The following is a 13870-nucleotide window of genomic DNA, read 5'->3' on the forward strand; positions in this document are numbered from 1 at the left end:
AATAATAGGACTGAAACAATTGACTGACTAAATTATGCTATCTACATGTGTATTGGACACAAACTTGTGTGCTTTGTCAGATACCGCAGACGGCCTCTGTCTCACTGTCATTTGAGCTCTGTGTCCCACATGCACACAGTTGCCCTCTCTTACTGAACTTAGATAAAATACCACAAGTCAGGTCTTCTGTGCGAACCCAAAGGGCTGGACCACACAACTCAGTCATATGGGACAGTTAGCTCCTGTAGGGGAGCGAAGTTTCCAAACCCTCCTAGGGTTCCATGCTGGGTCTGAATGTAAAACCGACAAAGACAGCTTAGCAGCAGAAACGAATCCAAATCATTAAATGAAAGTTTTGTATGACATGGGAGCCTTCACAAGGAAACGAAGTCCCAAAAGCCTGGGAAGAACTATGGATTTTGATACGAAGTCTGATGAAAGAAGTGGGTAGTTGGATAGTTGTGGAGAAACATGACTGTACACAAAAGGGGTAAGAAACTGGATGAGTTGTGTGGGGGAACCCAGAAAGCCGTTTGTTCGGATTCTTTTCTCTGCCTCTGTAAGACGTTCCTTCCCTTCTACACATAGGGCGGGACACCTGTCCCATGAGGGCTTTCAGGGGGAAAGAGGGATCAGAGTGACCTTCCCACACTTTATGGCTAGCTTTGGGGTAGAGGAGTTCTAGTTTCTGTGATCCACCTTGGGGGAGAGGATTTTTGTTTTCTATGACAGGCCTTGAGGGAGAAAGGGGAGAAGGTTGAAGAGACCTTGTTCGTGAGGCCTCCCCAGGCTTCTTCGGTTCAAAGTCCTCAGCGCACCAATGTGCCATACTTTGGGGTATTGCCTTCTAAGCCCAAGACTCTCCCTCTGGGGGTGACTTTTGACCTGCTGGAAGTGGGAGGCGGGAGGGAATTGGGCAGGTACAACCTCCCTGCTTTCTCCCTCTGGGAACTGGTCTATGGTGTAGTTCCTCCTCGCAGCCCCTCTGGGGACACACCTTAAGCCAGGGGATGACTGACCTGCTATGTCTTTGTGCAGTTTGTCAGGAGATCTCAGTCAACACAGTGACTCATCACACAGCACTTATGTTTTTCCTGGTGTTTTTCTTCCGTTTCTTCTCAAGGTTTCTTTCCAGAGCTTGCACCTCCCAAATAAAGTATCAGCAGGTTAATCATTGCCTAAAGCTGTATTTTCTAATGGACCCATGTTGAGACATTCATCTGAGATATTGTTTAAAATGATGTTGAAGACTATCTATGACATGAAGAAACATTTGCATTGGGTCCATGAAACAGCAGATGTTCAAAATGTTAGTATGTGTATTAGTCCTCTCAGGCTGCCGTGACAAAATACTACAGGATGGATGAACTACGTGACAGAAATGTATTTTCTCACATTTCTGCCCATTGGAAGTCATAGTTGGTTTCTGGTGAGGTCTCTCCCCTTGGCTTGTAGACAGCTATCTTCCTGCTGCATTCTTACAGAGGCTTTCCTCTGCATATTTGAGGAGGAGAGAGAGAGAGAAATCTCTGGTGTCTCTGCCTCTTCTTACAAGTACACTACTCCCATTGGATTAGGGCCCCACACTTATGATGTCATTTAACCTTAATTAGCTCCCTAAAGGTTCTATCTCCAAATACAGTCACCTTGGGGGTAAGGTCTTCAACAGATGAACTGGAGGTAGGAGACGCATTTCAGATCAATGTTTTCACCCTTGTAAAAAACATAAAGAAAAATTTTGGAAGAAAAATACCAACATATTAATGGCTGTTAAAATTAGGGGTAGGATTATGAGGATTATTTTTATACTCTTATTTCTGAATTATCTACATTTATTAAAAACCCATTTGTATCAGCAATCTGTTGCTGCATTACAGGCCACCCCAAAACTTAGTGAATTCAAACAACATCCATTTTATTTGTGGACAGTTTTGTGTGTCAGCAGCTTGGGCTGGGCTCTGCTGGGCAGTGCTTCTGCTGGTCTTGCCTGGAGTCTTTCAGTGGCCCCTAGTCTGGTAGCTTTCCTGGGGCTGTTGGGTCCAAGACAGACTCACTAACATGGCAGGCATGCCTCTCCCTCGAGGTGGTCTTTCATGTCCACAGTGCCAGCTGGGACTTTTTTTGCATACTGACAGGAGTTCCAAGAGGACAGGAGTGGAAGCTTTGAGATCTTGGAGGCCTGGGCTCTAAGCTCCCACAGTGTCACTCTCTCCACAACCTGTTGTTCAAAGCAAGTCACAGGTCTGCCAGATTTGGGGGATGGGTGGGGAGAGACATCTTTTCTGCCTCTCTGGATGGGAGAAGCGGTAAAGTCACGGGATGAAAAGGTTGGAGTACAAGGATGGGAAGAATGATCAGACTCTTTGCAAATGATCTACCATACTGTTTCAAAGAATTTTTTAAAGCTTCTTCCAGGCTATGTATCTATATTGAGGCAATAATAATGGCTAACACTTATATAATTATTTTGTGCCAGACTCAAGATTCTATTTGGACTTGAAGGAAAACATTTTAAAAGTATTACATAAGTCCTACAGCTGATATTTTTAACCAAAATAGATGGGCTCTTTGCTAGAGTCTGAATGTGTCCTCTACAATTCACAAGCTGAAATTCAATTGCCAGTATGATAGTACTAAGAAGTTCTGCCTTTAGGAGGTGATTAAGTCCTGAAGACTCTGCTCTCATGAATGAGATTAATGCCTTACAAAAGAGGATCCATGCAGCATTCAAAACAAAAGAACTTTTTGTTCTTCTACCCTTTCTGCTGTGCAAAAACACAGCGTTCATTCCCTCTGGAGGAGGACACAGCAAGAGGCACCATCTTGAAAACACAGACCATGCCCTTACCAGACACTGAACCTGCGGGCACCTTAATCTTGGACTTCCAGCCTCCAGAACTGTGAGAAATAAATTTCTGCTGTTTTTAAGTTACCCAGTCTCGGGGATTTTGTTATGGCAGCACAACTGAACTAAGACACTCTTCCTCTCCACCCGTTCAAATTAGTGAAATTTGCAACATATGTATCAGGGAAAGTAAACTTCAATTTAGTTCCTGGCTGCTGGACAGATTGTCAGATTTGTGCTAGTGATTAGAAGAATAAATTTCCCACAATTCTGCAATTAAAATCCTACCAGTTTTCCATTCCTGATTGTGTGGTAGAATAGGACCATCTCCCAGTTGCTTAATATTATTAGATTAGCAAGAAGATGTCTAACATGACTCAGTGTTGTTCTTGAGAAATAATTAGCTACCTAAGTGGAATAGATCTCCATGGAATACGACTATATTTCTTTTATAACATTTAAATTTGGAGGCTTAATTATCTAGTGAAAAATTGTCACTTTAGCACTTTAGTCCATTTGGCTATATATTGACATTATTAAAATGCTTTCCTGGTCTTTATGCAAATTGCTTTTTTTAAAAAACCAATTTATCTCCTAGCAACCCAAAGTGAAATAAGCACTGAAAAATACCACTTCAAGAAGACTTTGGGCTCTTAATCCATGTAAATTCCTGAGGTTTATTTATTGATTGTCTGAATGAACAAATGACGAATTGCTGCCTATAGGTGTATGCCGCTGAATCACTCTCTAAACAAAACTTTTAAGCAGCTAATTAAGCAGTCAAGTTCACTCAAATAAATGATAAAATCCAGTGCACTTAGCCACCATTTTGGATCTGTAAGCACGCATGCAGCAGAATGGAAGAGTCAAACTTAAAGTTAGGTGTGTGCATTTGAAAGACATGACCATGCTCTTGAGACTGGGGAAGTTGTTGTCTCTTTTTAGGGATGAACCAGGCCCTGTGGAGCTGGCAGTCACCTCACCTTCCAGAGCCTGAACTTCCTCCTCTGTGAAATGTGCAGAAAATTTGCGCTCTAGAATTTGAGGTTAAGAAGGTACAGTTAAATTATGGGAGTGAAAGTGCTTTACAGCTAGACATCACTGAGGTGAAAGTCATGGTTTTTCTTAGGGATGATGCAGCAGTTAGGATACAGGCTGCCAGCCCTCCCTGAGGGCACCACTCCACCTCACCCCTGCGGGATGCTGCTGGCCATCTCTCTGAGCACGTCCCTTGGCTTCCTCACTCCCTTGGTCTTGCCGTGGGAAGGCACTCAGGTTCGCTTCCTCCAGCTGACTGCGTCGGGAAAACCACCCCACCCCTGAGGTCTGGTGAGAGCACCTGCTGACCCCCGAAGACCATGCATCACTGTGGCCTTCTCTGAGTGGAACTCAGCCTCCTCCTCTCACTGCTGCCTCTGTGGCTGAAGACAAACTCTGCTCAGCCGCAGGCTCCTTTGGGTGGGAGGACAGACGGTTACCTACCCTCTACAGGGATATGCCCAGTTCATGGCGCCTGGGCCTCAATCATTTCCATGGGTTGGGAGGTGTGAGCTCAGGTAAGGTTGAGAGACCACCACCCTACATTCCCCCATGACTACTTCTCTCAAAATCCCAGGGTTGAGTGGCTTACCCACCTTCTCTGCTTCACGATTCTTTGTTTGAGAATGACAGGATTTAATTCAATCACACAACCTTAGCGGGGAAAAGGCGGAGACGGAACTGGCTTTAGGGATGTTCCACAGACAGGCTGTTCCTGATTAGTTTAGATTCCCCAAAAGCTGACTCCGAGACAAGTAGGTAAGTGCAGGTAGTTTACTTAAAAGGTGTTTCCAGAAAGTCCTTGTAAGGACGTGGGGGAAAAGTGGGGCAGGAAATTGAGAATACCCAGGAGGATGTGCCGGAGTGGGGAGTTACTGAGGAGGATGTGCTCTCTCTGACAGCAAGTGGACTTTCTTCAGCATGCTCCATCTCAGGCCACTCTGGGCTGAGGCCCTTAGAGATTACAGAGGACTCTTCACTTCCAGCTCCAGGCAGGGAAGTCCCAGGGAAGGACTCTGATGGACTTGGTTGGGTCATGTGACCATCCCTAGGTCAATCATGGTAGTCAGGGTGATGGAAAATTATGAATGGGCCAGGATGGGTCGTTTCTCCACCCCGGTCAGAGGAATGGGGCCTGTAACTGGAAGTGGGAGGCTGAGGCCAGTAGAAGCTTGCACCCTTTCTGGTCATTGGACTTTGACCAGGACCAGCCAGCCCACCTAGCGGGCTTCAGTAATGTGAGTGGGCCCTTGGTGACAAGGGTTTGGGGTCTGATCCCTTCCCTCTCAGAAGCTTCTGGGCTCTAAGTTTATGTTTTCTCTTTTCTTCCCTCCAGCTGTCTTCAAGCTCAAAGGTTTCTTTCCTCTGCTTTACCCCTCCAGGCACTGGAACAGGCAGGAAGCCACTTAAATCTCTAGCCCTGTCTAGCTGGGTGTATTTTATGGTATTCTGGGAAAACTCTCCTCTTCCATTTATCAGGCATGAATAAAATTGGAGAAAAGATTTTGACAAAGGGTACTACCACAAAAGAGCAAATGGAGAGTTTTTAAATATTTTTCACACCTTACGGCACTTGACATTTTAGTTAGATCCAAGCTTTTGCTTTACTGTACTAGAAATAAGACTTTCACTTGCCTGACCTTAATGAATGTTAAAGAGATCCTTTCATGGCTTAAAGACAAGTCCAATGTGCAAGAAACTAGTGGTAAAAACCAAGCAGCCATTGGTTGGAGAGAAGCTGATACTCCAAAATATCCTCCTCTATGTCTAATAATACAGACCATGCCTTTTCAGAATTGGATGTTCGTTCCTTCTTTTATTCAACTAATACTTATTAAGTACCCAACAGGTACTTTCTAAATCATGTTGACTAAGATCTAACAACATTCTTGTTTTCAAGAAGCTTACTTCATATTGGGGAGACGGTATTAGTCCATTCTCACATTGTGCTAAAGTACTACCTGAGACTGGGTAATTTATAAAAAAAGGAGGTTTAATTCCCTCACAGTTCCACAGGCTGTACAGGAAGCATGGCTGGGGAGGCCTCAGGAAACTTACAATCATGGTGGAAGGTGAAGGGGAAGCAGGCATGTCTTACATGGCCAGAGAAGGAGGAAGAGAACAAAAGGGAAGGTGCCACACACGTTTAAACAACCAGGTCTTAGGAGAATTCACTCACTATCATGAGAATAGCAAGGAGGAAACCTACCCCCATGATCCAATCACCTCCCTCCATGCTCCTCCTCGAACAATGGGAATTACAATTCAACATGAAATTTGGGCAGGGACACAAATCCAAACCATATCAGAGTGAGAAGATGGGCATGCAGGGATGAGAAAGCAAGTGACATGATTTGGCTGTGTCCCCACCGGAAATCTCATCTTGAATTGTGATCCAAATTGTAATCCCCACGTGTTGGGTGAGGGGCTTCGTGGGAGGTGATTAGACCAAGTTCCCCCATGCTGTTCTCATGATAGTGAGTGAATTCTCATGAGACCTGATGGTTTTATAAGGGGCTTTGCCCCCCTTCCCACTGCACTTTTCCTTCCTGCTGTCTTGTGAAGAAGGACGTGTTTGCTTCCTCTTCCACCATGATTGTAAGTTTCCTGAGGCCTCCCCAGCCATGAGAAACTGTGAGTCAAACCTCTTTTCTTTATAAATTACCCAGTCTCAGGCAGTTATTTATAGCAGTGCGAGAACGGACTACTATGGCAAACTTCTTTCCAAGAATGAGTGTGCCAGAAATGAAGTAAAGCAGAAGCTATTCAGGGAAGCCTCACAAAGGAAGGCATTTTTGAGTCGATATCTGAATAATCAGGAGTCCTTTGTGTAATGAGTTGGAGGAGGAGGCAGATAGAGGCATGAGCATGTGCCAAGGCCCTGAGGCAGGAACAAGTTTGGGGGGTTCAGGAACTAGGAAGGAGGCATGGGTGACCAGTTCACAGCATGTGGGGAAAGGTAGAGGTGGGTCAGAAAAGGAGTCCATCAGCAGGGCTGCAAATGAGGGTTTTGGTCTCAGGGCAACAAGAAGCCATGTGAGCAGGGGATTGACACAGGTGGGTTTGGTTTTTGACAGGTTGCTCTCACACCTGTGGGGATAATGGCTGAAGGGACCACAGTAGTCTAGGCACGAGATGGGGTGGTCTGGCCATGGGTGTAGCAGAGGAGATTCCAGAAGTAGAGCCACAGAATGTTTATGGACTGGACAGACAGGATGGAAAATGAGAGGAGGAGGGATGACAAGGTACCCCACCTTCCCTTGGCTCTGTTCTTCAGGGAGAGCAGAGCCCGCTTAAAGCTGGGTAAGCCCATAGCCAAACGTACTCTTTTCTGAGTCACTGGAAATACCTGGGTCCTGTCCATGTTATCTTGGGAAAAAAGAAAATTCAAGTCAAAGAATGACAGAAAATTCAGTTCTGTTAACTGACGACAATTTAATTCCAGTTGAAATGTCATTCCTGTGCCAGCAAACAAGCTCTACTCAATCACTATCCTTGTGTGACCCAGGGATTTATTTTCATCATCCATAGTAGTCAAGTTGAGCTAAGCCAGAATTCCATTTTGATGTGAATTTCAATTAAGCAGCTCAAGCCTGTGGGTTTGGATCCACATATTATCAGCAGCTCTCAGGACAGCATCCTCTCCTCACCTGAAGCAGAAAGTGCTTTTAGAAAACCCTGTTATCACCCACAACCCACAGTAAATCCATAGATTCTCTGAGAAATTACTCCTTTCTCTGCAGTGGGCTATGGCAGGAGAGCACCACCCTCTACTGGTGTTCAAGGCTGTCCAGTGGACTCAGTTATTTAAAAAAAAAAACAGGGAAAAATAAATTTAGTGATTAATGACTATAATGCTGATAAATATAGCCATTTCAAGGCATGCTCACATAGAATATGACATTTGTTTATTTCAGCAACCCCGTGAGGGTCACCAAGACCTGCCCTTTTTAATCTTTCTTGCTCTTCTCTTTGCTCACGTTCCCCCGGAAACCAAAAAAAGTCGGTACTCCTTCCAGTTATTTGTGCAGTCTACAAACTTTTTCTGCCAAAGATCTGAGTAGGAAAGGAAGTGGATTGTGCAGGGAACAGAGTCAAAGGAAATAACATGAGAAAATCCTTCTGTTATCATTTTAAGTAAAAAGAGCAGGATGCAAAATTGTCTATACAATATGGCAGGACTATATTAAACATGTACATGTGCCTGGAGAAAAAAGACTCGGAGGAAATACTCGATCGTGTTAATTACAGTTGTTTGGAGATGACAGGATTAGGGGTGATGTTTTCACTCCACATTTTAAATTATTTTTTATGATTTAAAATAATGAATACTTATATTCATTTTTTTTTTGGTCTGTTCTTTTTTTGAGACAGAGTCTCACTCTGTACCCCAGGCTGGAGTGCACTGGTGCGATCTCAGCTCAATACAACCTCTGCCTCCCAGGCTAAAGTGATGCTCCCACCTCAAGCCTTCTGAGCAGCTGGGATTACAGGCGTGCACCACCGTGCCTGGCTAATTCTTTGTATTTTCAGTAGAGACAGGGTTTCACCATGTTTCCCAGACTGGTCTCCAACTCCTGGGCTCAAGCAGTCCTCCTGCCTCAACCTCCCAAAGTGCTGGGATTACAGGCATGAGGCACTGCACCCAGCCTGATATTTACTGTTTTGTACATGCAGAAGAGCACCTGAGACCTTTTGGAAACCTTCCTGCCTGGTTTCAACCCTGTGCTTCTGCTGAGGGCAGCCCCTCATTGTACCCCATCCCTCCAGTCGGAGGGACAGACACATGTATGACCCAACTGAGCCGGTAATGACATCCCATTCCCTTGCCCCAATTCAGGGATGGGCCTAGGGCTCAGGCTAAGCCTCACTAAATCCTTCTCTGGGATGTTTTTAAAGCTTGGGCAGGGAGAATAAGGCCCCCTGTCCTCTCCGATTGCTGAACTACGAGGATTTAAGCACACAACTACTCATGGTAATACTTCCTCCCTCTTCCTCACAGGAAAGAATGACAGCAACGGTCCCACAGGGAGAACCAGGCAACAGACAAGAGTTCTGTGAGCCAGTGAGGACCCAGTCTTTTCCTCGTCCGGGCCTGAGAACTAATGTACCCCTCCTTGTAGTGTGAGCTTTGGGAGCAAGTTTCTGTCACCCATTCCCCAGTCCTGACTAATAGAATGTGTATTAGTTGGGAAGAAAAGGACCTTTTGTCTTAGCCTAACTGGTTAGTAACCACCAGGATTTATTCGGTATTCTTGGAAAAATAAATTCCCAGCTATGGAGAAATCCTCTTATTTTGCTTGCCTGTGTAGTCGCAAGTATTAATAGGGCTGTCTCCCTGGCAGGAAGAATTATCTGTCTAATGGTCTTTTTTGTTTGCTCTCTTAAGCCAGTGAGACGATGTTTGTCCTGTTGTTTCACTCTCAGAGTAAATGTATAAACTCCAAAAGTCAGATAGGACCACTCTGCCCCTGACAGAGCATCTTTTGGAGTTGTTTGAGAGCATCTCAAAAGGTGTACCTTCATCAGAAATCCCAAAGGGTTTTCTGCCCCTGATGGAAGTGACGTTTGCTCAATGTCGTGCAAACAGCAACTGCCCGGTGTAGACACTGCGAGTCCTCTACAGAAAAACACACAGCTCTTTACACATGCAGGGCCCATCCCATGCAGCGAGAGCATGACTGAACTTTGCATTGTCCTGACTGTCCTTCAGGCAGAGCCATCCAAGAGTCAGGGGAGCAGGAAGGACCCAGAGGGATTCAGGAATTGGGGACACTGGTATGGTATGACGGCTGGCCCAGGGAGGAGGTAGGCAGGCCCCGGCTCCATGAAAGACGGGTGTGCCATGTTCCTCCACAGTTACCATGTGGAGGTACTCACGTGGTCATCCAAGACTCAGGGACTGTCTCTTAGCATTGTAGCTCTGAGAGATAGGTCCAGGCTGGGGCTGGAGTTACAGAGAGCAGGAGCTGCTCATATTGAAGGCTGGGGTGCAGGGCTGGCTCTGATGTAGCTGTGGATTAATATGTTAAGACAGGAAAATTGAGGCACCAGTCTGTCCATTCATTCACCTATCCATTTATCCATCTATCCACCCACAAAAATATTCTGAGCATCATAAGCCAGGCACTATGTCAGGCACTGGCAGTACAACACTGAATTAGACGGTTGGCCCCTGACCTCAAGGAACTTGCAGTCTGGTCACGAACAAAGATGAGGAAGTGGCAAGTGTGCAATAGGGAAATGGAGTCTCTAGCAGGTTGCCGCCCATTGAAGGAGTTAGGTGGGAATGGCTCTGAACCAAGTCCTGATGGGGAGTAGGAGGTAGCGGAGGAGATGGCGAAGGCAGTGAGAGGTCGGGGAAGCAGGAAAGGCAGCCCTGGTTGAGGAAACAGTGTGTTCAAAGGCCTAGAAGCAAGACATGGAAGAAAGGGGTTTCCGGATGGCTGGGGCATAGGGTGTGGGTGGACAAGTCTTGAAAGATGAAAGAAGGGGTTGGGGAGGTGGGCAGGCCCCATGTTCAAAGACTTGTAAGCTAGGTTTAAGGGGGTTTTTTGGTTTTGTTTTGTTTTGCTTATTTTTATGTTTTTTTTTACACAAGATCTTGCTCAGTTGCCCAGGCTGGAATGCAGTGGTGCCACCAGAGCTTACTGCGGCCTCAAACTTCCGGGCTTGACCAATCCTCCCATATAGTTAGGACTACAAGCATGTACCACCATGCCTGGCTAATTTTTTGAAAATTTTTGAGATGGAGATCTCATTGTGGACCCAGATTGGTCTTGAACTTCTGAGCTCAAGCAATCCTCTAGCCTTCACTTCCCAAAGCAGTGGGATTTCAGGTGGGAGCCACTGTGGTTGGCCTGAGTGTGGTCTTTTTGGTGGGAGCAGTGGAGCGACATGAAAGGTTTTTCAGCAGAGAATTGTCAAGTCTGGGTTTAAGAACAACCCTGGCTGCTACATACAGAATAAAATGGAGGAGGGGAGACTGCGGGGTGGGAGAAACTTGCTGTCCCCGCTCCTCCCTTCTGGCCCACCATCACCCTCGCCCTTATCCAATTCTAGAGCCGAGTTCTCTGTGCAGGAGAAATCCTCCCTACAGAGAAGCAGAGGCCATATTGGTGCTGCTCCCTGTTCTGTGTCCCCAGCTGGGCATTATGCCTGGCACTAGAAGGTGGGCAATAAACATCCATTCCCCAATGAATGGCCACCGGAATCAATCTGTAGGAAGCCATATTCTGCCTTAAATCTCAACACTGTCCATTCTTAGCTATGGGGATTTAGTCTCGCTGTGGAGTCCTTCCATGTCTCCGTTTCCTCACCTGTACAATGGTGGGAATTATTTTACTTACCTCATAGGTTTGTTGCGAGGATTGAATTACATAAAACACGTAAGGCCCAAGCCCGGCACCCGGTAAATGTTACTATTCTTGGGCTGTGGAGGTTTCTTTACCAAGTCACAGAAGTGGAAGCCCACTCCTCTCAGGTCAGGGCCAGCACAGCCAGGGTTGGGTGAAGGAAGGTGTGGAAGGTGGAATAATGGCCCCTTGAAGATGTCACAACCGAGTCCCTAGAGCCTGTGAATATGCTATGACACAGGACAATGCAGGTTGCAGATGGAATTACGGTTGCCAACCATTGCCTGAGATGGGGAGAGTTTCCTGGATCATCCAGGTGCTCCCAAAGTCATCACAGTGGTCCCAGTGAGTAGAAGAGGGAGGCAGGAAAGAGGCACCATCAGGTGACATGGGAACGACTCAAGCTGCCATTGCTGGCTTTGAAGATCCAGGGAGGGGCCACTGCCAAGGAATGAAGCAGTTTCTAGAAGCCTGAAAAGCCAAGAACACAGATGCACCCTCGAGGCCCCAGGAGGAAGCAGTTCTGCCAACACCTTGACCCTCGCTCAGGGAGACCCAGTTTCGACTTCCACCCTCTGGAACTGTGAGATGATACATTTGTGTTGTTTTAAGCCACTAAGTCTGTAGGAATCTGTTACAGCAGCGACAGGCAAGATGCCAAGGCTGAATGCTGGCTGCAGGGCCCACCTTAAGGAAGCTAGGAGGAGCCACTCCTCCCCGAGGGCAGCCATGGCATTTGGGGGAGCTGTCAGTCACCGAGCTTGGAGCACACAGCCACACTTCTGGGGGTACACATGGGGTCCCTGGGATTGCTGAACCGAGGCTAGGGAGAGAGGCAGGCCCTCTCAGGTGGCATAAGCGGTCCACATGGGAGGTAGGTGGTGGTGGTGGCCATACTCCCAACCACATTCTGCTACAACAAGGCATCTGGTAGGAGCCATCAACAGGCAGGTGGGCAGCAGAGGGGTCGGGGCAGGTGCTGAGCAGCCCCTCAGCAGCCCCAGCCCCTGGGGGTCTACAGGGAAGTCCAATGCTGAGTGCCCCCCTAACCCCCACTTCCTCCTCCCAGCTGCTGAGTGAAAACCACAGGGTGAAGAGAAAGGAAAGTGTTGCTGAAGTTCCAGGAGTGACAGTGGATGAGCCTGGGTTGAAATGTCTGTCGCTGGGTACAAGAAGGCCGACTCCTGACATTGGTGGAGCCCAGCACGTGAGTGTGTGCTGAAAACAAATGTGTTAAATATGGTAAAAATATGTTTGTAGTTTGTACATGACAGAAAGTTGGCAAAATTTCAAAGACGACTGAATTTAATTATTATCGTGTATGTTTAAGCATTTTACTGATGGGCCGGTAATAAAACTGAGATGCGTAACTCATAAATTATATACTTATTCCATAAAATTTATATTTCTTGTTTATATTTCAGTAAAATCACTAATTATCTTGTTATAATAAAGATTTCCATATAATTTACATGTCACATGGAATAATGCCAAATTAGACAACATTTCTTGAGTTATCATAGTTCTTAGTTTTTTATCAACTTCAAGTTGAAGCAGTAGCTGCTGGAGTCATCAATAAACGTCTTCCAGTAATACTTAGATGCCAAAATAGACCATGAGTTTTACATATCACATTCACATATTATAACAGAATTACATGTGATAAATTATTGCAGAAAATGTTATAAATTATTATAATTTATCATATATACACAATAATCATGTATTTAGCAATTTTAGCCATCTCTTAAAGCAGTGTCTAGATTGATTTAATATTTCTCAATGTCTTCTTTCAAATTTTTCAGTGCTGGGATATTATGAAGAAAGCTGAAAATGTCAGTAAATTGCTCAATTTTTTCGTATCTCTACTCAACTAAGACTCTTCCCTGACTCACAGTATCCCCAAAATATTATCGAAGGAAAATTCATTTGGGAATTATTTTTACGTAGCTCTTCTTCACAGTGACTCAATTATTTTTGTTTCCTTGTTCTAATTTCTTTACATTTTATTGGAATGTCACACATTTTACATGTATTTTCTTTTGATTTAGAAAACTTTCTTTAAAATTTCAAATTTCGTTTTGATATTTAAAAAATGAGGTAGCCACAGTTAAAATTTTTTTTCTTTTGAAAGCTTCTGATAATATAATTGAGAGCAAGCGACAATGTATACCAAAAGATTATGGATAGTGCAAATTCAAAGTAAATTTAATTTTCTATTTATGCACTTTTTCTGTAGATCTTCTGTTACTTTGCCTAACTCTTCTCCTGTCTGGTTTAAATGAAATCGAATTGCGTGAACAGCATTTAGTTGGCATTCCCATTGTATGCTGAGAGAGCTTGTAAGGTCAAACTGGATATATGTTTCCTGAAGATGTTCCCTCTTTGGGTGGGTCCAGAAACTACCCTTCAGACTTGCTTAATTGTTCTGAAAGTTGCATCACCATAGGTCAAGTTGAGACCACGTGTCCTAGCAACAGATTTATACTATGGGCTTTACAGTGGATGCTGCTGAATTTTCGGACAAAATTCTGGCCCATACGCTTTTTCCTTTACTAAGTATGTTCATGCCATTTTCATAGACTTAGCTTCACAGTCTTTTAAGTTAATTCCTAAAATTGTAAGTTATCTT

General features: G+C 45.1%; 1 protein-coding gene and 1 long non-coding RNA gene across 2 annotated transcripts in view; one reads left to right on the forward strand and one right to left on the reverse strand.

Moving 5' to 3' along the window:
• TEX36 (testis expressed 36) overlaps positions 1-9234 on the forward strand; it is a 92914-nt gene extending 83680 nt beyond the window's left edge. Inside the window, exon 4 of the mRNA XM_011930199.1 lies at positions 8886-9234. Within this exon, the coding sequence (XP_011785589.1) occupies positions 8886-9011 (126 nt within the window). The 3' untranslated portion in view covers positions 9012-9234. The remainder of the gene's footprint in view (positions 1-8885) is intronic.
• LOC105503331 lies at positions 7377-11334 on the reverse strand. The gene is made up of 4 exons (XR_001000463.1): positions 11233-11334; positions 9764-9887; positions 9404-9503; positions 7377-7533 (listed from the first exon to the last, which is right to left on the reverse strand). It is a non-coding gene; the product is annotated as an uncharacterized LOC105503331 (long non-coding RNA).
• Between the last annotated feature and the right edge of the window lie 2536 nt (positions 11335-13870).

This window comes from Colobus angolensis, unplaced genomic scaffold (genome assembly GCF_000951035.1).
Source record: "Colobus angolensis palliatus isolate OR3802 unplaced genomic scaffold, Cang.pa_1.0 Scaffold85, whole genome shotgun sequence".
NCBI lineage: Eukaryota > Metazoa > Chordata > Mammalia > Primates > Cercopithecidae > Colobus > Colobus angolensis.